Consider the following 22648-nt stretch of genomic DNA (forward strand, 5'->3'; position numbering starts at 1 on the left):
CAAAAGATGGAATATTTTGTGCTCATGCATATATATATATATATATATATATATATATATATATATATATATATATATATATATATATATATATATATATATATATATATATAAAATTAAAAAATATATAAATATATATATATAAACCACTTATCAATAAACCCTTTATTTTCAGTGTGTACTTTGCATTGATAAAATCTATTTGGATTGCTACTTTTTCAACATAAATTGAAGACTATCAGATTTATCTGTTATAAACGAGCACATATAAATACATATAATTTCTATAAAACTGAATATGTATTTTATATTATTGTATTTGTATTATCTGTAATAAACAAAATTTGTTGTAAGTATATAATTAGATTTTTAGATTTAGCAGAAGTATCCCATTTTTTGAATCTCAAACATTTGAGTTGATCACTTTTATCTTACTTTAATTTGTTTTATTATTTGTTGCCTTGAATTTTCAATAAGATATTAGACATTTGTTTTATTTACAATATGTATGACTGGCAAATATGCACCACATTCCGTTTATTAGTTTAAGTTATTAATTTGAAGTTGGTATTTAAATACATATTTTTTGAATGTGCATAACACATATAAAACAAACGTATAACTTTTAAAATGTAAAAAAAAAGAAAAAGAAAACTTGTTAAGCTGCATAAAAACAGTGAAAACAATAATACAAATAATGAAGACTACGTTTGTATTACTAAGTAGCCTTTTTAAATTAATATTATTATTAACATTAACATTAATTAAAATTGTTTCAATATATTTTTTTTTTACATTTTTTTAGTAATTTGACATTTTTCCATTTTTAATTTAGTTTAAAATAAGAATAAATAAATAAATAAATAAATAAATACAAACAAACAAAAAATTAAAATAACAAAAAATGTATCAACAAATAAACTAAATAAAAAATAAATAAAAAAGAATAAAAATAAATGAATAGAAATAAAACATAAAAAATATACAAAATTTAAAAAACAATAAATAAAAAATAACAAAATATAAAATTACTAAAATAAAATATAACAACAAATAAATAAATAAAAAATTAATTAATAGAAATAACAAAAAACTAATAAACAAAATATAAAATAATAAATAAAAACAAATAAAAAAAACAAAAATAAATAAACAAAAATAAATTAAATAAATTAATAAAAATAAATTAAATAAATTAAAACATTATAATTAAAAATAAATAAATGAAAAATAACAAAAATATGTAAAATTAATGATATTTATACTATAACAAATAGAAATAAAATAAAATAAACAAAAAAAATAGTTAAACAAAAATAACAAAAATAAACAAACTAAATTAAAAATAATCAAAAAGCAAAAATAATGAAAACTAACTAACTAAATAAAAAAAATAAATAAAATATCCAGCCCACTGAAATATAACATGCTTTTATATACTCAAATGATTTAAAATGATTTGTCTTGTATAGCTGTGGCAATAAAAAAGCAGCATTAGAATGCAAAACATGCCTCTAAACATGGGCGTCATTATCTTTTCAAGCGAAATCTAATTACTTCCCTTTCATCGCGACCCAGACAATGCTCTTGACGGCTTTCATATTCTGCATGCAGCGCTATAGACAAAGGCTGTGCACTTTATTAACCCAGGTCAAGGCAAAGGCATTAGAAAAATAAATAAATAAAGTGGAACTCAAAAGCGTTCTTGACCTAATTGAAGCACTGGCTCAGAAATGGCTTGGTCATTAACTCGCCAGCCCTCACTGTCTCGCTAATGCAATTGTCTCATGGATTTGATGCTGGATCTCAGAGTTAAGCTGCGGTGCGAGAAAAACCTCCTCTGGTGAAATCGATGTAAATGTAGAGCTCCGTTTCAGTCTCGTGTAGAAAAAAAGCTTGTAAGGAAATCCCCGGATCTGATTAGCTCATGTCTTTATAAGGTTGAGGGCAAAATTATGAGCCCTCCTGTCCAATATTTGGAGTGATGTTTAAAAAGCCCATATTATACATGAAATAGGGTCATATCTTGGTTGTAAGGGTCTCCAACAACAGTTTAATATGCATGCAAGGTCAAAAAACACTTTCATGGTCTTATAATCTGCATTTATTTTTACCTAATTATCCCAGCGACTCCTGTATGAATCGTCCAGTGATTCATTTGTTCCCAAACCCCTCCTTAGCGCGGAGCTAATCTGCGCTGATTGGACCGATGACAGTCTGTCGCGATTGGTCGACTGCCTTCAGTCAGAGAGGGAAATGGCCAATAGCTAATCAGCAATTTAAAAAGTAATCACAGTTCATACACGCTCGATAGTTTAGGCGTGGATTTTAGCTGCCACACTATGGCGAGTGGATAGTGCCACGGATAACCGAACGAAGGAGACAGTCGTGTTCTCGCCATACCACACACACACAAAAACACACACACACACCTCCGGATGACAACGCTCCCGCTTCCACCCGCACCCGCCAGGTTTTAGCCTGAGAACCCGCTCCGTTTTCTGCCCGCCGCGCCCGGTCCCGCTAGAGCGGAGAACACAACCAAAAATCACCCAGTATACAGTCCAGACAGCCAAGCTGTCTGTATAAACACATACACACAGCACAAAGCACACAGAGTTCGTTCGCTCTCTCTCTCTCTCTCGCTCTCTCTCATACGCTCTCTCATACCAAGCAGACTCTCTCTTTCTAATTCGCATAGCAATATCCGTGATATTCCTAGACAGCCCGCTCCCGTCCCAAATTAAACCCGTTACCGACCGCTCCCGCGATTTATTCGGAAATTTATTCCCGCGGCTGTCCCCGCGCCAGATTTCTGCGGCGCGGGAATAAATTTCCGAATAAATCGTGGGAGCAGAACTCTAGCACGGAGCTCCATAAACAAACAGCACGCGTCGCGTTTTTAACGTGACTTTGCACGCGATAAGAGAATATAGTCAGTTAACCTGATACAGTACACGCGGTTACAAGTAACAAATCACAACTAAATACATTTGCAAGCTAGAGTCAACGAGGCAACAACTTTAACCGCACGTACTTACACTTGAGAAATGGAAGAAACCCATCCTGACGTCCATCAGTTACTCTTTACTGATCCTTCCTTTAACAAACTCAGATGAAGTATTCTTTGTAGCATGTAGCTTCCAGAAGTTTCCAACTGCTTGGTTATAATGCTGATGTTTCATCTTTGGGTAGAGACTCAATATATCCATCTGCAGTGTGACTTCAATCGACCGGCATGTTTGTGTGTGTGTGTGTGTGTGTTTGTGGGTGTGTGTGTGTCTGGGTTTCTGCGTCAGAGGGTGGGGCCTCAGGTTTGAAATCTCCCGGGTTTGCGCGTGCACGTGAATAACTTGGTTTCGTTCGTACGTCATGGCGAAACACCTAATGAATCGGTATCAAGGCGACTCGTTCGAAGCACTATGAGTCGACTCTTTTATAGATGAATCAACAGTTTTAAAAACTGTATTCTTACAGATTTAAGCCTTAGCTGGATACTTCACTTCACTTAGAGCTGTGTTACACACTACATGGAGGGGAATTTTCAAAAACCCATAATATGGGCTCTTTAACAGAGCTAGGAAATTTTTACAGTATGTCTGATAATATTTTTTCTTCTGGAGAGTCTTATTTGTTTTATTTTGGCTAGAATAAAAGCATCCATTCATTTTCCATCTGCTTAGTCTTTATTTCAGGGGTCGCCACAGCGCAATGAACCTCCAACTTTTCCGGCACATGTTTTATGCATTCCAGCCGCAACCCAGTACTAGGAAACACTCATACACACCCACACACATACACTACGGCCAATTTAGTTCATTCAATTCACCGATAGCGCATGTTTCTGGAGTGTGTGGGGAACCAGAGCACCCCAAGGAAACCCATGCCAACATGGGGAGAACATGCAAACTCCAACCTTCTTGCTGTGAGATGTTAACTTGCAAATAAACACAATTCTGATAATTGTTGGTCATGTGCCCCCCAAAACACATTTACATAATAACTGTGATCCATTTATAACGTCTTCACATTTTCAGGTAGAGGAAAGGTTCTGGCATTTATACTCACCCTTATGCTGTACTACAGATGTATGATGTTTTTTTAACTAAGGAGAACATCCGAAATATCGTCTTGCAGCATTATGAACACAAAGCTCCATAAAAAATGTATATGAATAAATATAAATTAATAAAATGAAACATAAATAAATAAATAAACAAACAAATAAATAAATTAATTAATAAAAAACAGTGCAAATAAATAAAAATAAATAAACAAACTGATATAATAAAATGAATAAATAAATCAATAAATTAATAAATAAATCAATCAATAAATTAATGAATAAATCAATCAATAAATTATTAAAAATTATTTATTTAATAAACAATTATACATACATTTTTTACATAAATAAATAATTAATTGTTAAAATAATAAATCAATAAAAAATAAATAAATAAAATTAAACAAACAGAAATAGATATAAATGCAAAAATAAACAAATACAAAATAAAATAATTTTAATGAATCAAACAATCAATAATTTAATTATTAATAAATACATTTAAATAAATAAAATTAAACAAAAATAAAAAATATATATAAATATACATTTAAATATAAATAAATAAATGCAGACAAATACATAAACTAAAATAAAACAAATGTAAAAAAATAGACCCGAATATGAATTAAATTAAAAATTAATAAACAAACAAAAAGAAAATCAATAAATTAAATAAATGAAAAAAATCAATTAACAAATTAATTAATGAATAAATTTAAATAAATAAAATTAAACAGAAATATAAAAAATATATAAATATGCATTAAAATATAAATATGAATAAATAAATACAAACAAAATAAATAAATAAAATTATACAAATTTAAAATTAGATATAAATATGCATTTAAAACTAAATAAAAAGAATAATAAAAAATACAAAAATTAAAAAATATTAAATCAATAAATCAATCAATCAGTAAATGTTTATATAATTAAAAAAATAAATATATAATATAAATATAAAAAAAATATAATTATTCAATATACAATAATAGTTTAAATATAATAATAAAATAAGCATAGTAATATAAAATGAGAAATTTATAAAACAAAATATATAAATACACATTTAAATCTAAATAAATAAGTAAATAAATAAATAAATAAATAAATAAATAAATAAATAAATAAATAAATAAATAAATAAATACATGTTTGTAGCATCTTGTAAGGAAGCTAAAGCAAATTATCACTTTTGGATGCAACATTCCTATATATATAATTATGTATACCTATATATATATATATATATATATATATATATATATATATATATATATATATATAAATATATATATATATCTATATATATATATATATATATATAATAAGCGCATCAATGTTTCATGTGTTAAATTGCTTTCACTGTCTATCAGCAAACCGATGAGCAACAGCGAGCTATAGAACATTCTGTGTGAAAAGCTCTTTTCCATACCAGTTTCCATGTCATCTCTTTTTTTATTGCTCAAACAATTTATGCATAACAGAGATGCAACCATCATTCAGTACAATCAATGCGATGTGAAAACTAAAGCAGAGCTCCAAACAATGTATCACACAGAAAATAGATTTAATATGACAGCATAACAAATAATACTGAGAAATCAAGAGAATAAATGGATATGCAATCATCTCCATAAAATATATCCTTAAAAATACTCAACATATTGAATTAGAAAAGTATAGTCTTTTGTTTTAATAACCCGGAAAATAAGAGTAATAAATAATTATAACAGCAATGTACAGTACCATTCCATTTTGTTATCATATTCTATAATGAGCATGCTTAATAAATAAACATCATACATCTTTCCCTTGGAAATAACTTAAAAAGGAACTTAAGTTTGTGTGAAACAAACAAGAAACTCTGCTATATTATTATTATTTTGTGTGTATAAAACTGTACAAACAGACAACATACAGTAAAACGTATGGTAAACCACACACAAGTGTACAACAACACCTACATCAACAAATATTCCTTACATATGTACAAAAAATGAATATGTTGTCTACTCTGCGACAGGCAAGTTTGGAATTTGCAGAATTGAATAAGACATTACTGCATTACCGTTTGTAAATAACACAGTAAGTAGTTTTTTTTTAGGAATATTAACAATACAGGCTCACTCTGAAAACGTTCCCCTGTATACATTGCTGGAGATTGCGAGGTACGTATGGCTGCATTTCAGCTTTAAAACGAATGCTATGGGGCGGTATGATCCCATTACTTTTCGCGCTAGCAGCTGACTGCTTATATCTGTATGAACGGCTTTTCCACTGTTACCAGTTTGCCCAGTGGCTCACCACGTATGTTGGAGGATTTGAGATGCAGAGCGGAGTTGACTGTGACGGCGAAGTTCGAATCTGGCGAAGTATGGTTCCAGAAAGCAGGTAAGACAAAAGCCAAAAAATAAAATAAATAACGGTGAGAATGTGGTAAAACCTGAAAATGCGGTAAAAATCAGGCTGCCGCGAGGGCTTTTTTTCTGGATTACTTTTGAAAACACTATCGGTTGGGTTGGGAGAAATGGGTGGGTGCTAGCAGAGCGGAGTTGACTGTGACGACGAGGTTTGAATCTGGCGAAGTATGGTTCCAGAAAGCAGGTAAGACAAAAGCCAAAAAATAAAATAAATAACAGTGAGAATGTGGTAAAACCTGAAAACGCGGTAAAAATCAGGCTGCCGCGAGGGCTTTTTTTTCTGGATTACTTTTGAAAACACTATCGGTTGGGTTGGGAGAAATGGGTGGGTGCTAGCAGAGCGGAGTTGACTGTGACGACGAGGTTTGAATCTGGCGAAGTATGGTTCCAGAAAGCAGGTAAGACAAAAGCCAAAAAATAAAATAAATAACGGTGAGAATGTGGTAAAACCTGAAAACGTGGTAAAAATCAGGCTGCCACGAGGGCTTTTCTTTTTCTGGATTACTTTTGAAAACACTATCGGTTGGGTTAGGAGAAATGGGTGGGTGCTTTCGGTCCTTTTAAAAACACTACCGGTTGGGTTAAGGGAAGGGTGTGGGTGGAAGTTTTGGTCTGTAGGTCAGTCAGCAGTGGCTTCAGGTGCATTTACATGAGAACAGCAGGCACGAATGGCCCTTGCGAGAGAAATTTGAGATCTCAAAATGCACACACAGCGGTCTCTGGTGGATTAGCAAAAACAAAAACTGCAGAAAAACATAGCTCCTGGGATGTATTTGGCGCTCTCCAGAAATGTATACAGGGGTACGTTTTTCAGAATGAGCCTGGGTTGAATATTAAGCTTCGTTTTGAGGGTAAACAATTGCAGTAAACATGCGGTCATTGAAGCACTTCGGTCTTTTGGTCAAAAAAAATGGTCTGTAAGAGTTCGATAAGAGGAAAGCACAGTGGCAAAATTAGGAAATTACTGAATTATGTTTCTTTTTATTTTAAAAGAGCATGTTCACTAATTTCCATAAATCCAGCATGACAGATGAAGTGTGTCTTTTCTGCGTTGCCAGACTGTTTCCACACATACACTCAAAAATGTTTTTGCTGCTTGTTTAAACTACTTACAGTTGAAGTTTAAATGATTAGCCCTCTTGCGAAATATTTATTCTTCATCAAATATTTCACAAGTGATATTTAATGCAGCAAATTTTTTTTTTCACAGTATTTCCTATAATATTTTTTTTCTTCGGGAGAAAGTCTTAGTTGTTTTAAAATTGTTTTAAACTATTGAAAAGTTAATATTATTAGCCCTCTTAAGCACATTTTTTTTAACCCTAACTTGCATAATTAACGTAGTTAAGCCTTTAAATGTCACTTTAGGCTGATTACTAGTATCCTGAAAAATATCTAGTCAAATATTATTTACTGCTAACATGTCAAAAATAAAATAAATTGGTTATTAGAGATGAGTTATTATAACTATTATGTTTACAAAATGTGCAAAAAAAATAATTATTTCCGTTAAACAGAGATTGGGAAAAAATATACAGGGGGGCTAATAATTCAGACCTCAACTGCACATGAAATAAGCTGAAACAACACAATTTTTGAGATCTTGATAATGTCTCTTGGCCTCCCCCAAATGTATGGGCCCTTAGAATCGTCCTAACCCCACCCCCCACCCCCTGTCCCCCTAGTGGCGCTCCTGTCCGTTGGGGTAAAATGAATGAATTGTGTGGAACGGTGCACCCTTGGTCTTCCATTGGCTGAAAACCACTTGCTTAAACTGAAAATATCACGAAGCCACAGTGTTTACATTTTTTAAATTACAATTTTTGAACATCAAAAAAAGGACACACTTCACCTTGGATTCAAAGGGTGTGTGGGAAGCTCAACCTGCGGTTATTAAATGCATTTTTAACTAATAAATTAAGAATGTCTAGCAAACATTGCATTTATGAACACTTATGAAGCACCACGCTTCATGGAATGAAAATCAGAATGTAAAGTAACTCTCGAAGAAGGGTTTTGGTTATCCCAAACGTCTTCCATTTAATGATTATGGAGGCCACTGTGCTATTAGGAGTGCAGCAGAATTGTTTTTGTAACCTTGGCCAGATCAGTGCCTTGCCCCAACTCTGTCTCTGAGCTCTTCAGGCAGTTCCTTTAACCTCATAATTCTCTTTTGCTCTGTAAGGTCTTATATGGACAGGTGTGTGGCTTTCCTAATCAAGTCCAGTCTGTATAATCAAAAACAATTGGACTCGAATAAAGGTGTAGAACCGTCTTAAGGATGATCAGAATAAATAGACAGCACCTGAGTTAAATATATGAGCATCACAGCAAGGGGTCTGTATACACAGGACCATGTGATATTTTAGTTTTTCTTTATTAATAAATCTGGCTCCATGACTGTTCTTGAATGGCCCAGCCAGAACCCTGAAGTGAACCCAATTAAGCATCTCTGGAGAGACCTAAAAATGGCTGTCCATAAACGTTTACCATCCAACCTGACAGAACTGGAGAGGATCTGCGAGGAGGAATTGCAGAGATCCCATAATCGAGGTGTGAAAATCTTGCTGCGTCTTTCGCAAAAAGACTCTCGACTGTATTAGATCTTCTACTAAATACTAAGCAAAGGGGCTGAATGCTTAGGACCACGAGATATTTTAGTTTGATTTTTAAAATAAATGTAAAAATGTCAACAATTCTGTATTTTTTTGTCAATAAGAGGTGCTGTTTGTACATTAATGAAGAAAAAAATGATCTTAAATGATTTTAGCAAATGGCTGCAATATAACAAAGAGTAAAAAAAATTAAGGGGTCTGAATACTTTCCATATATATATATATATATATATATATATATATATATATATATATATATATATATATATATATATAATTTTTTTTTTTAGATATATGTATATTTTTTAAATAAATAAATGTTGTTAAGAAGTTTTCTTGGCTTCAAAGTTCAGGCTGCTTGAACTTCCCACACTACCCTAATATATGCTGCTGCCCTGGAGACCTTTATAAAGGGATGCAGGAGAGGAGTCAAAAAACTGACAGTAAACGGAGCCAAAACTTTGCTGACATTTTCATGTCATCATCCAAAACACTGTTTAAGGAACATTCCTGGCTTGACAGAAGAAAATGAATTCACACACAGTAAAGACACGGCAAAATGTGTAAACAGTTCTTGTTTTTTTTTTTCTTCCCTTTTTTGTGTATGGGCCCAGCACGAAATATCAGACCACAAGCACAAAAGAGCTTGGTCTTATCTAAATAAATAAATAAATAAATAAATATTAGGCTACTTCAAAACAAGCACCGCTACAACCAAATAAATAGATCAATAAATAAAATAAATGGATCACACTTTACATTAAGGTTTCATTAGTACTAACATGAACTAATAATGAACAATGCATTTATTAATCATAGTTAAAGGGCACCTAGGTTACCCCTTTTTTCAGATTTCATATAAGTGTTTTGCGTCTCCAGAATGTGTATGTAAAGTTTCAGCTCAAAACACCCATCAGATTTTCCATTATACCTTTTACTAAATCCTGTTTTATACATCCTTCCATCTGGAGGTTGATTTGTCGTACTGCGCCTTTAAGGCGAGTCCTTCCCGCCTACCTTTTCTATGTGGCTTTCTGCGTGCCTTAGGGCCCATTTACACTAATGCGTTTTAGTTTGAAAACGCATGAGTTTTGCTACGGTTATGCCATCCGTCCACACTACGCCGGAGTTTTCGAGCGCTGAAAACGAAGCGTTTCGGAAATACTGGATTAGCCATTCTCAGTGTGGATGGGGAAAACGGAGACGGGGCTGCTGAGATTCGCTACCTGATTGGGGCTTTTGTGTCATTGCGTATCCTTCCCTTATTCGTCAAGCCCCTATCACATGACTATAACACATGGCTTTAACGCTACCGGAAGATAGCAGACCAGCATTTACTGTAAACAACAACATAGACACAAATGGGAGCGTTGTTTGCACTATTGTCTGTTTTAGGTGCGATTGTGCAGTTATTCATTTGTTACGTTTAGTAACAACTCGACTTCGTCGTCTGTCCACAAAAAATACCTCTCTTGCTTTCTTTGCCATTGTGTTCATTGATCAACCGGCGTTTGTTGACTAACAATAACCAAATGTCGAGCGAGACACATGCTTCCTGTCTATACTAGAAAATTTGAGTGCACTAGAAAATTTGAGTGCACAAATGGTCATGTGATATACGTTTTTGGTGGCGTACTGTGGAAGGAGATATATTCAGAAACGCGAGGTGAAACGCTAGTGTGGACACGGATCGTTTTTGATCTAAAACGCCGTTTTAATACTAAAACGCACTAGTGTAAACGGGGCCTTAATCTTCTCCCTTGGCTGCGTCAGACAAGAGACGGACTTAAAGAGAAAGTTTGTGAGAAATACTACAGTAAGAACTTTACCAATGAGTATTAGTGTAAAGCTGAAGTGAATCGCTGTACTTCATTGCACACGTGCACTGTTTTAAAACATTTTAAACATGTGAAACTTACTCTTGATCACATTTGATGATGATTGATGATCCTAGCGAACTGAACAGAGCGTTTATTCCCAGTTGCTTTGCGCACGTCTGGTCTTGTTGACATGATTATACACGTGACTACCGGGACATGTTAATGCAACTGCTGCCAATCAATTCGGTGGGCGGGGGGAACACACTTTTACATCAAGTTGCGGTCAGTCTGAAAACCGCTCCAATTGGTCGACCGTTTTTATGATGTTAAATTGAAAAAACTGTGTGTGTTTATATCACCCGGATATGACGGTCTATACACTAAATATACACACATGTCTGTCCAAACAGCTTGAAAAGTAGATTTTTCACCATAGGCGCCCTTTAAAAAATCCAAACTCATGCTTGTTAACAAGGGACCCTTTTGTTTTCATTAACTAATGTGAACAAATACTGTAATAAATGTATTGTTCGTTGCTTGTTCGTGTTAGTAAATGCACTAATTGTAAAGTGTTACCAATAAAGAACTATAACTGGCTAAATCTATATCACAGAGAGAGGTCCAAAGTCAGATTCGAAACACGTCAAAACCAAACACGCCAGTTTCACTACGTACATATGTACAAAGGCAAATGTCATTTCAAAAGCACTGCTGAAAAAGCGGTAGAAAAGAGTGACGAGAGATAGAGAGAGATAGAAAGGCATCTTGCAACAATCCACGACACGTCTGTCTGGAGCAGATGGGAAAGAGCATTGGAGCGTGATTATATTCAGAGTCCCTGGGTGTTTTTTTTCTTCTAGTCTTTAGTCCTGTTTAGTGGAACCCGTCGCAAACCGCTTAATGGGACGGCACCATGTCTTTAATCACGGGTTCTCTGTTCAAATAAGTGGCCCAGTAAACCAGGTTGAAGGAGCCGAAGAGCACTGGGAACATGATGCGGGACATGCGGTCGATTTTACTCACGCTGTTGAAGGTTTTCTTAGCTTCGGCAGGTTTGCCGTCCACTTTGGTCTTGCCCTGTTCGGCTACGCTCCCCTTGGCGATAGTGGGGAGAACAGTGTCCTTTGTGATGTTCGGCGCGTAATTTGCCACCGCCACGGCATAGGCATTGTTCTTCTTGATGACTGAAGCCTTCTCCTTTTTCTGTGGGTGGGAAATGAGTGAGAGTTTGTCACTTTTGAAAAGATACAGTAGGAGAAACAAGTATTGAACACATTATAATTTTTCTCAGAAAACATATTTCTAAAGGTGCTGTTGACTTGAAATTTTCCCCAGATGTTGAAACTAAAGAAATCCAAACATTTGAAGAAAAGAAAACTAATCAGTTTACAAATGAAGTTATGTGTAATAAAATGAAACGACACAGGAAAAAGTATTGAACACATGAAGAAAGGAAGGTGTACAAAGATATGGAAAGCCCAGACTGCAGCTGAAATCTCAAAGTTCTTTTACAGTGTAGTTTAGTGGCATGTTAATCTGGTCCCCTTGAAGACTTTTAACCTTTTTCTTTTGTTTTAACATTGTCACAAAAACAAAAGCGCCCAAAATACAGCCACATCGCCACATTTTCTCCCTCTGTACCTGGATAGTGCCTGCCTGCTGCACCTAAGTGACGTCTGACTCGCCCCAGCAGCACCTGTGCCTCTCCTTTCCTCCTCTTCTGACCACCTAGTCATGACGTAGTCATAGTTTGTCTTGTGATTTATATGTAGGTGTTTCATTAGATTTGTGGTTTTACCACAGTTCCTCACTGTTTTGTCCACGTGTCACCGCATCGTTTGCGTTTATGGAAGTGAAGCAGCTCCACACAAAACTTCGCTTGCGGTCACCCATGTCCAATGACAGCATGACTGAACAACCTGAGCCAGCGGACTGACTGAGTGGCTAGCTAGCGTGCTCTGCAGTTAAACAGTGCCATATTACGCACATGACTAGGCAGGCGGAAGAACAAGTAGTTCCGACTAAGTTGGCTTCATTCATATAAACTAGGGTATTTGTGGTTACTTTTCACTGTATTTCTATTTCCAGATAACTACATATTTGTGCCAAATGACTAAAATATATATTTTTTGATAAGATAATCATTTCTAGAACACACAAAGCTGGTATCAGATACGATATTTTAGTATCGATCCGCACATCACTACTGTATAGACTTCATTCATTCATTGTTTTGTCAGCTTAGTCCCTTTATTAATCTGGGGCCGCCACAGCGGAATGAACCGCCAACTTATCCAGCACGTTTTTTACGCAGAGGATGCCCTTCCAGCCGCAACACATCTGTGGGAAACATCCACACACACTCATTCACACACACACACACACACACACACATACACTACGGAAAATTTACCCTACCCAATTCACCTGTACCGCATGTACAGTATTTGGAAACCGGAGAACCCATGGGAAACCCACGCGAACTCAGGGAGAACATGCAAACTCCACATAGAAACGCCAACTAAGCCGAGGCTCGAACCAGCGACCCAGCTACCTTCATTCTGTGAGTCGACAGCACACTGTATAGACTTGTATAAAAATTAATAAAAAATGTAAGCTTAAAATATGGTTGTCAGTCATAAGCACTGTGGGAATGCAGCCTGTGTGTGTGTGTATGTGTGTTATACATCATCCGCTTGCCAGATAAACCCACACAAGTTGTAAAACATGAGCGGTATTATGATGAGGAGTTGATGGGACAACTGGAGGTGTCGAGGATGAGCAGGCTCATGATGAAGAACAGGGACGAAGATTCATGATTCAATAAGTTCTTGTCATAACAGCAGCGGGGAAATCGTCTGAGCCGCTCTCAAAGAGAAAAACAACATGATCCCACACAACACAAACAGTCATTAATAACATATTTCTCTCTCCGTTAGCATTTTTGACACTGTATAACAATAGTTACAAGTTTTGCATTACTGTGAGGGTTAGGTTTAGAGTTGGGGTATAGGCGTCAATAAAAACACAATGTAATGGGTAATTTAATAAAGAATATACATAATTAATGTTAACTTCCGGCTGGAGCTGTATCCCTTCTAGCAACAATAAAAAAAGAGACGGAGATAGTCACTGGGGTCATTAACAGTGTTAACATTAGGATAATCTATGGAGTGACACAAGGAGAAAAGAACTGGGATTGAGACGTGTAACCTTAAATGAAATAGTTATAATGTAAGTATAATGGGTTATAAATGTTATTTCACGTTGACATCAAAGGTAAACTGCAGTCCTGAGTGAAGCAAAACAGACTCGCGCAGGTGTTTTGATGACCGCTGGGTTTTCGACACATGCCCACAGGCCCTGCATTCATTCCTGATGCTTCAAAACATCACAGACAGACCTCCACCTCCAGCCTATCTCAGGGAATAATCTGATGAATGCTCCACTGCAAGCAGCGCTGCGGTAATTAAAGAGAGTGACAGGAACTAGTGAGGCATCAGTCTAAATGCAGAATGGTTACTAAGAGAGGGGCGTTTGCTGCACTGTCAGCTCAAACACGACTGAAAATGAGATGAAGATGAGGAGCAAGCCGGGATAAAAACATTATACAAATATATAATTACAATGGAAAGCGGTTTAACAGCTTGGTAACAATAACACCGTATAGACACCTAGAAACTCATTAGTAACGCCATAGCAATACCTGAATACATGTTATCAACAACACAATAATACCCGAGAAACACATAGAACTTGTTCGCAATCCGAAACCAAAAGGTTGGACATGTTAACAGCTAACATAAACCCAAAACAAAGCCTAGAACAGGTGTGTCAAACGTACGGCCCATGGATTGAATCAGGCCCGCAAACTGGTTTAATCCAGCCCAGATGATTCTGTAAAGTAAAAAGGAGCTGCAATTTTTCAATAAAAGAAGCTGCTGTGCCAGTTGTGTCCACTAGATGGACTTCAAACGGTTAAGTTCATCTGAGAAAGCAACCACATAGCAACTCCCAAAACTTGATCACAATCCCAAAACCTAGAACATATTGGCAACCTCATTTCAACACCTTTCCACACGGGAAACTCAATAGCAGTCCTAATTTTTTTGTTGTTGCTTTTTTTGTTTGGCAACATCACCCAAGTTACACCGAGAACAGTTCGCAGTTCTAAAACAAAACAACAACATCGCTGCGTCCGAAATGGCATACTTCCATACAATATACTATGTTAAAATCCGTATGCGAGCCGAGTAGTATGTCCGAAAGCATAAAATTCGAAAATCAGTATGCGAGAAGTACCCGGACGAGATTCTGAAGTGTGCATCTCATGCACACTGCGCTATCCCATGATTCCCCGCGAGAGAATTCATGAATGGGAGTGAAGTGACGCAACTGACATGGGCAGGTCACGTGACCATGAGAAAACGGCGGATGTAGTACTTTCGAATTCCATTCATACTGTATAGAACGTACTTTTCTAACGACCGAGTAGTTAAAATTAAAATGCAGTACCTACTGAATGGACGCAGCCCATGTTGGTAACAGCATTGCAAAACATTAGCAACGCCTAGAACTACTTCACAAACCCAAAGCAAAACCTAAAGCAGGTTGGCAACTTGGCGACGCGGTGGTGCAGAAGGTAGTGCTGTCGCCTCACAGCAAGAAGGTTGCTGGTTCGAGCCTCGGCTGAGTTCTTTGGCATTTCTGTGTGGAGTTTGCATGTTCTCCCGTGTCCACATGGGTTTCCTCTGAGTGCTCCGGTTCCCCCCACAAGTCCAAACACATGCGCGATGGTTGAATTGGGTAAGCTAAATTGTCCATTGGGCGACGCAGTGGCGCAATAGGTAGTGCTGTCGCCTCACAGCAAGAAGGTCGTTGGGTTGTTGGTTCGAGCCACGGCTCTGTCAGTTGGCGTTTCTGTGTGGAGTTTGCATGTTCTCTCTGCGTTCGTGTGGGTTTCCTCCGGGTGCTTCGATTTATCCCACAGTCCAAATACATACGGTACAGGTGAATTGGGTAGGCTGGATTGTCTGAAGTGTATGAGTGTGTGTATGATTGTGTGTGTGGAGGTTTCCCAGAGAAGGGTTGCTACTGGAAGGGCATCCGCTGCCTAAAAACTTGCTGGATAAGTTGGCGGTTCATTCCGCTGTGGCAACCCCAGATTAATAAAGGGACTAAGCCGACAAGAAAATGAATGAATGAATGAATGAATGAATGAATGGTCCAGGATCAACATTAGTGAAACTGTAAATAAATGGTCCAGGATCAACATCTGAGAATTTCTAAATAGATGGTCCAGGATCAACATTGGTGAATTTATAAATAGATGGTTCAGGATCAACATCAGTGAATTTATAAATAGATGGTCCAGGATCAAAATTAGTGAATTTGTAAATAGATGGTCCAGGATCAAAATTAGTGAATTTGTAAATAGATGGTCCAGGATCAACATCAGTGAATTTGTAAATAAATGGTCCAGGATCAACATCGGGGAATTTGTAAATAAATGGTCCAGGATCAACATCGAGGAATTTGTAAATAAATGGTCCAGGATCAACATCGGTGAATTTATAAATAGTTCGTCCAGGATCAACATTGGTGAATTTATAAATAGATGGTCCAGGATCAACATCAGTGAATTTATAAATAGATGGTCCAGGATCAACATTGGTGAATTTATAAATAGATGGTCCAGGATCAACATCTGAGAATTTCTAAATAGATGGTCCAGGATCAACATTGGTGAATTTATAAATAGATGGTTCAGGATCAACATCAGTGAATTTATAAATAGATGGTCCAGGATCAAAATTAGTGAATTTGTAAATAGATGGTCCAGGATCAAAATTAGTGAATTTGTAAATAGATGGTCCAGGATCAACATCAGTGAATTTGTAAATAAATGGTCCAGGATCAACATCGGGGAATTTGTAAATAAATGGTCCAGGATCAACATCGAGGAATTTGTAAATAAATGGTCCAGGATCAACATCGGTGAATTTATAAATAGTTCGTCCAGGATCAACATCAGTGAATTTATAAATAGATGGTCCAGGATCAACATTGGTGAATTTATAAATAGATGGTCCAGGATCAACATCAGTGAATTTATAAATAGATGGTCCAGGATCAACATCAGTGAATTTGTAAATAGATGGTCCAGGATCAACATCAGTGAATTTATAAATAGATGGTCCAGGATCAACATCGGTGAATTTATAAATAGATGGTCCAGGATCAACATCAGTGAATTTGTAAATAGATGGTCCAGGATCAACATCAGTGAATTTGTAAATAGATGGTCCAGGATCAACATCAGTGAATTTGTAAATAGATGGTCCAGGATCAACATCAGTGAATTTGTAAATAGATGGTCCAGGATCAACATCAGATAATTTTAAATAAATGGTCCAGGATCAACATCAGTGAATTTGTAAATAGATGGTCCAGGATCAACAACAGATAATTTTAAATAGATGGTCCAGGATCAACATGAGGGAATTTGTAAATAGATGGTCCAGGATCAACATCAGATAATTTTAAATAGATGGTCCAGGATCAACAGCAGTGAATTTGTAAATAGATGGTCCAGGATCAACATCAGGGAATTTATAAATAGATGGTCCAGTATCAACATTGGTGAATTTGTAAATAGATGGTCCAGGATCAACATCAGGGAATTTATAAATAGATGGTCCAGTATCAACATTGGTGAATTTATAAATAGATGGTCCAGGATCAACATCAGTAAATTTATTAATAGATGGTCCAGGATCAACATTGGTGAATTTATAAATAGATGGTCCAGGATCAACATCTGAGAATTTATAAATAGATGGTCCAGGATCAACATTGGTGAATTTATAAATAGATGGTCCAGGATCAACATCAGTAAATTCATAAATAGATGGTCCAGGATCAACATCAGGGAATTTGTAAATAAATGGTCCAGGATCAACATCAGTGAATTTATAAATAGATGGTCCAGGATCAACATCAGTGAATTTATAAATAGATGGTCCAGGATCAACATCAGAGAATTTATAAATAGATGGTCCAGGATCAACATCAGAGAATTTATAAATAGATGGTCCAGGATCAACATCAGTGAATTTACAAATAGATGGTCCAGGATCAACATCAGATAATTTTAAATAGATGGTCCAGGATCAACATCTGAGAATTTATAAATAGATGGTCCAGGATCAACATCAGTGAATTTATAAATAGATGGTCCAGGATCAACATCAGATAATTTTAAATAGATGGTCCAGGATCAACATCAGTGAATTTACAAATAGATGGTCCAGGATCAACATCAGTGAATTTATAAATAGATGGTCCAGGATCAACATAGGTGAATTTATAAATAGATGGTCCAGGATCAACATCAGTGAATTTACAAATAGATGGTCCAGGATCAACATCTGAGAGTTTATAAATAGATGGTCCAGGATCAACATCACTAAATTTATAAATAGATGGTCCAGGATCAACATCAGTGAATTTACAAATAGATGGTCCAGGATCAACATCAGGGAATTTGTAAATAAATGGTCCAGGATCAACATCAGTGAATTTATAAATAGATGGTCCAGGATCAACATCAGTGAATTTATAAATAGATGGTCCAGGATCAACATAGGTGAATTTATAAATAGATGGTCCAGGATCAACATCAGTGAATTTATAAATAGATGGTCCAGGATCAACATCAGAGAATTTATAAATAGATGGTCCAGGATCAACATCAGTGAATTTATAAATAGATGGTCCAGGATCAACATCAGTGAATTTATAAATAGATGGTCCAGGATCAACATCTGAGAATTTACAAATAGATGGTCCAGGATCAACATCAGTGAATTTATATATTGATGGTCCAGGATCAACATCGGTGAATTTATAAATAGATGGTCCAGGATCAACATCAGTGAATTCATAAATAGATGGTCCAGGATCAACATAGGTGAATTTATAAATAGATGGTCCAGGATCAACATCAGTGAATTTATAAATAGATGGTCCAGGATCAACATCAGTGAATTTACAAATAGATGGTCCAGGATCAACATCAGTGAATTTATAAATAGATGGTCCAGGATCAACATCAGTGAATTTGTAAATAGATGGTCCAGGATCAACATCGGTGAATTTATAAATAGATGGTCCAGGATCAACATCAGTGAATTTACAAATAGATGGTCCAGGATCAACATCAGTGAATTTATAAATAGATGGTCCAGGATCAACATCAGTGAATTTGTAAATAGATGGTCCAGGATCAACATCGGTGAATTTATAAATAGATGGTCCAGGATCAACATCAGTGAATTCATAAATAGATGGTCCAAGATCAACATAGGTGAATTTATAAATAGATGGTCCAGGATCAACATCAGTGAATTTATAAATAGATGGTCCAGGATCAACATCAGTGAATTTATAAATAGATGGTCCAGGATCAACATCAGAGAATTTATAAATAGATGGTCCAGGATCAACATCAGAGAATTTATTAATAGATGGTCCAGGATCAACATAGGTGAATTTATAAATAGATGGTCCAGGATCAACATCAGAGAATTTATAAATAGATGGTCCAGGATCAACATAGGTGAATTTGTAAATAGATGGTCCAGGATCAACATCAGATAATTTATAAATAGATGGTCCAGGATCAACATAGGTGAATTTATAAACAGATGGTCCAGGATCAACATCAGTGAATTTATAAATAGATGGTCCAGGATCAACATCTGAGAATTTATAAATAGATGGTCCAGGATCAACATAGGTGAATTTGTAAATAGATGGTCCAGGATCAACATCAGTGAATTTGTAAATAGATGGTCCAGGATCAACTTCGGTGAATTTGTAAATAGATGGTCCAGGATCAACATCAGTGAATTTATAAATAGATGGTCCAAGATCAACATAGGTGAATTTATAAATAGATGGTCCAGGATCAACATCTGAGAATTTACAAATAGATGGTCCAGGATCAACATCAGTGAATTTATATATTGATGGTCCAGGATCAACATCTGAGAATTTACAAATAGATGGTCCAGGATCAACATCAGTGAATTTACAAATAGATGGTCCAGGATCAACATCAGATAATTTTAAATAGATGGTCCAGGATCAACATCAGTAAATTTGTAAATAGATGGTCCAGGATCAACATCAGTAAATTTATAAATAGATGGTCCAGGATCAACATCTGAGAATTTATAAATAGATGGTCCAGGATCAACATAGGTGAATTTATAAATAGATGGTCCAGGATCAACATAAGAGAATTTATAAATAGATGGTCCAGGATCAACATAGGTGAATTTATAAATAGATGGTCCAGGATCAACATCAGAGAATTTATAAATAGATGGTCCAGGATCAACGTGAATTTGTAAATAGATGGTCCAGGATCAACATAGGTGAATTTATAAATAGATGGTCAAGGATCAACATCAGTGAATTTGTAAATAGATGGTCCAGGATCAACATCGGTGAATTTATAAATAGATGGTCCAGGATCAACATCAGTGAATTTATAAATAGATGGTCCAAGATCAACATAGGTGAATTTATAAATAGATGGTCCAGGATCAACATAGGTGAATTTGTAAATAGATGGTCCAGGATCAACATCAGTGAATTTATAAATAGATGGTCCAGGATCAACATCTGAGAATTTATAAATAGATGGTCCAGGATCAACATCAGGGAATTTATAAATAGATGGTCCAGGATCAACATCTGAGAATTTATAAATAGATGGTCCAGGATCAACATCAGTGAATTTATAAATAGATGGTCCAGGATCAACATCAGATAATTTTAAATAGATGGTCCAGGATCAACATCAGTGAATTTACAAATAGATGGTCCAGGATCAACATCAGTGAATTTATATATTGATGGTCCAGGATCAACATAGGTGAATTTATAAATAGATGGTCCAGGATCAACATCAGTGAATTTACAAATAGATGGTCCAGGATCAACATCTGAGAATTTATAAATAGATGGTCCAGGATCAACATCAGAGAATTTGTAAATAGATGGTCCAGGATCAACATTGGTGAATTTATAAATAGATGGTCCAGGATCAACATAGGTGAATTTATAAATAGATGGTCCAGGATCAACATCAGTGAATTTACAAATAGATGGTCCAGGATCAACATCTGAGAATTTATAATTAGATGGTCCAGGATCAACATCAGTGAATTTATAAATAGATGGTCCAGGATCAACATCAGTGAATTTACAAATAGATGGTCCAGGATCAACATCAGAGAATTTGTAAATAGATGGTCCAGGATCAACATTGGTGAATTTATAAATAGATGGTCCAGGATCAACATAGGTGAATTTATAAATAGATGGTCCAGGATCAACATCTGAGAATTTATAATTAGATGGTCCAGGATCAACATCAGTGAATTTGTAAATAGATGGTCCAGGATCAACATAGGTGAATTTATAAATAGATAGTCCAGGATCAACATCAGTGAATTTACAAATAGATGGTCCAGGATCAACATCTGAGAATTTATAATTAGATGGTCCAGGATCAACATCAGTGAATTTGTAAATAGATGGTCCAGGATCAACATCAGTGAATTTATAAATAGATGGTCCAGGATCAACATCAGAGAATTTATAAATAGATGGTCCAGGATCAACATAGGTGAATTTATAAATAGATGGTCCAGGATCAACATAGGTGAATTTGTAAATAGATGGTCCAGGATCAACATAGGTGAATTTATAAATAGATGGTCCAGGATCAACATCAGTGAATTTGTAAATAGATGGTCCAGGATCAACATCGGTGAATTTATAAATAGATGGTCCAGGATCAACATCAGTGAATTTATAAATAGATGGTCCAGGATCAACATCAGTAAATTTATAAATAGATGGTCCAGGATCAACATCAGTGAATTTGTAAATAGATGGTCCAGGATCAACATCAGTGAATTTATAAATAGATGGTCCAGGATCAACATCAGTGAATTTACAAATAGATGGTCCAGGATCAACATCTGAGAATTTATAAATAGATGGTCCAGGATCAACATCAGTGAATTTGTAAATAGATGGTCCAGGATCAGCATCAGTGAATTTGTAAATAGATGGTCCAGGATCAACATCGGTGAATTTATAAATAGATGGTCCAGGATCAACATCAGTAAATTCATAAATAGATGGTCCAGGATCAACATCTGAGAATTTATAAATAGATGGTCCAGGATCAACATCGGTGAATTTATAAATAGATGGTCCAGGATCAACATCAGTAAATTCATAAATAGATGGTCCAGGATCAACATCAGTAAATTTATAAATAGATGGTCCAGGATCAACATCGGTGAATTTGTAAATAGATGGTCCAGGATCAACATCAGTGAATTTATAAATAGATGGTCCAGGATCAACATCAGTGAATTTATAAATAGATGGTCCAGGATCAACATCAGTAAATTTATTAATAGATGGTCCAGGATCAACATCAGTAAATTTATTAATAGATGGTCCAGGATCAACATCTGAGAATTTACAAATAGATGGTCCAGGATCAACATCGGTGAATTCATAAATAGATGGTCCAGGATCAACATCAGTGAATTTGTAAATAGATGGTCCAGGATCAACATCAGTAAATTCATAAATAGATGGTCCAGGATCAACATCAGTGAATTT

General features: G+C 35.5%; 2 protein-coding genes across 3 annotated transcripts in view; both read right to left on the reverse strand.

Annotated features, from left to right (window-relative positions):
- Positions 1–22648, reverse strand: part of guf1 (GTP binding elongation factor GUF1) — a 365170-nt gene that overhangs the window by 129005 nt on the left and 213517 nt on the right. The gene's annotated exons all lie outside the window — the stretch shown is intronic.
- gabra2b (gamma-aminobutyric acid type A receptor subunit alpha2b) overlaps positions 9418–22648 on the reverse strand; it is a 164591-nt gene continuing 151360 nt past the window's right edge. Inside the window, exons 10-11 of one of the 2 annotated variants that reach the window (XR_015507068.1) lie at positions 11428–12133; positions 9418–10169 (exon numbers count right to left, since the gene is read on the reverse strand). Coding sequence is in view for 1 of the 2 variants with exons in the window: in XM_087281138.1 (XP_087137264.1) it covers positions 11828–12133 (306 nt within the window). In the remaining variant the exon portion in view is untranslated. Of the gene's footprint in view, positions 10170–11352; positions 12134–22648 lie in introns of those variants that run through there. The other variant, XM_087281138.1, reaches the window with a different exon arrangement.

This window comes from Danio rerio, chromosome 14, assembly GCF_052040795.2.
Source record: "Danio rerio strain M-AB ecotype USA chromosome 14, GRCz13ab, whole genome shotgun sequence".
Lineage (NCBI taxonomy): Eukaryota > Metazoa > Chordata > Actinopteri > Cypriniformes > Danionidae > Danio > Danio rerio.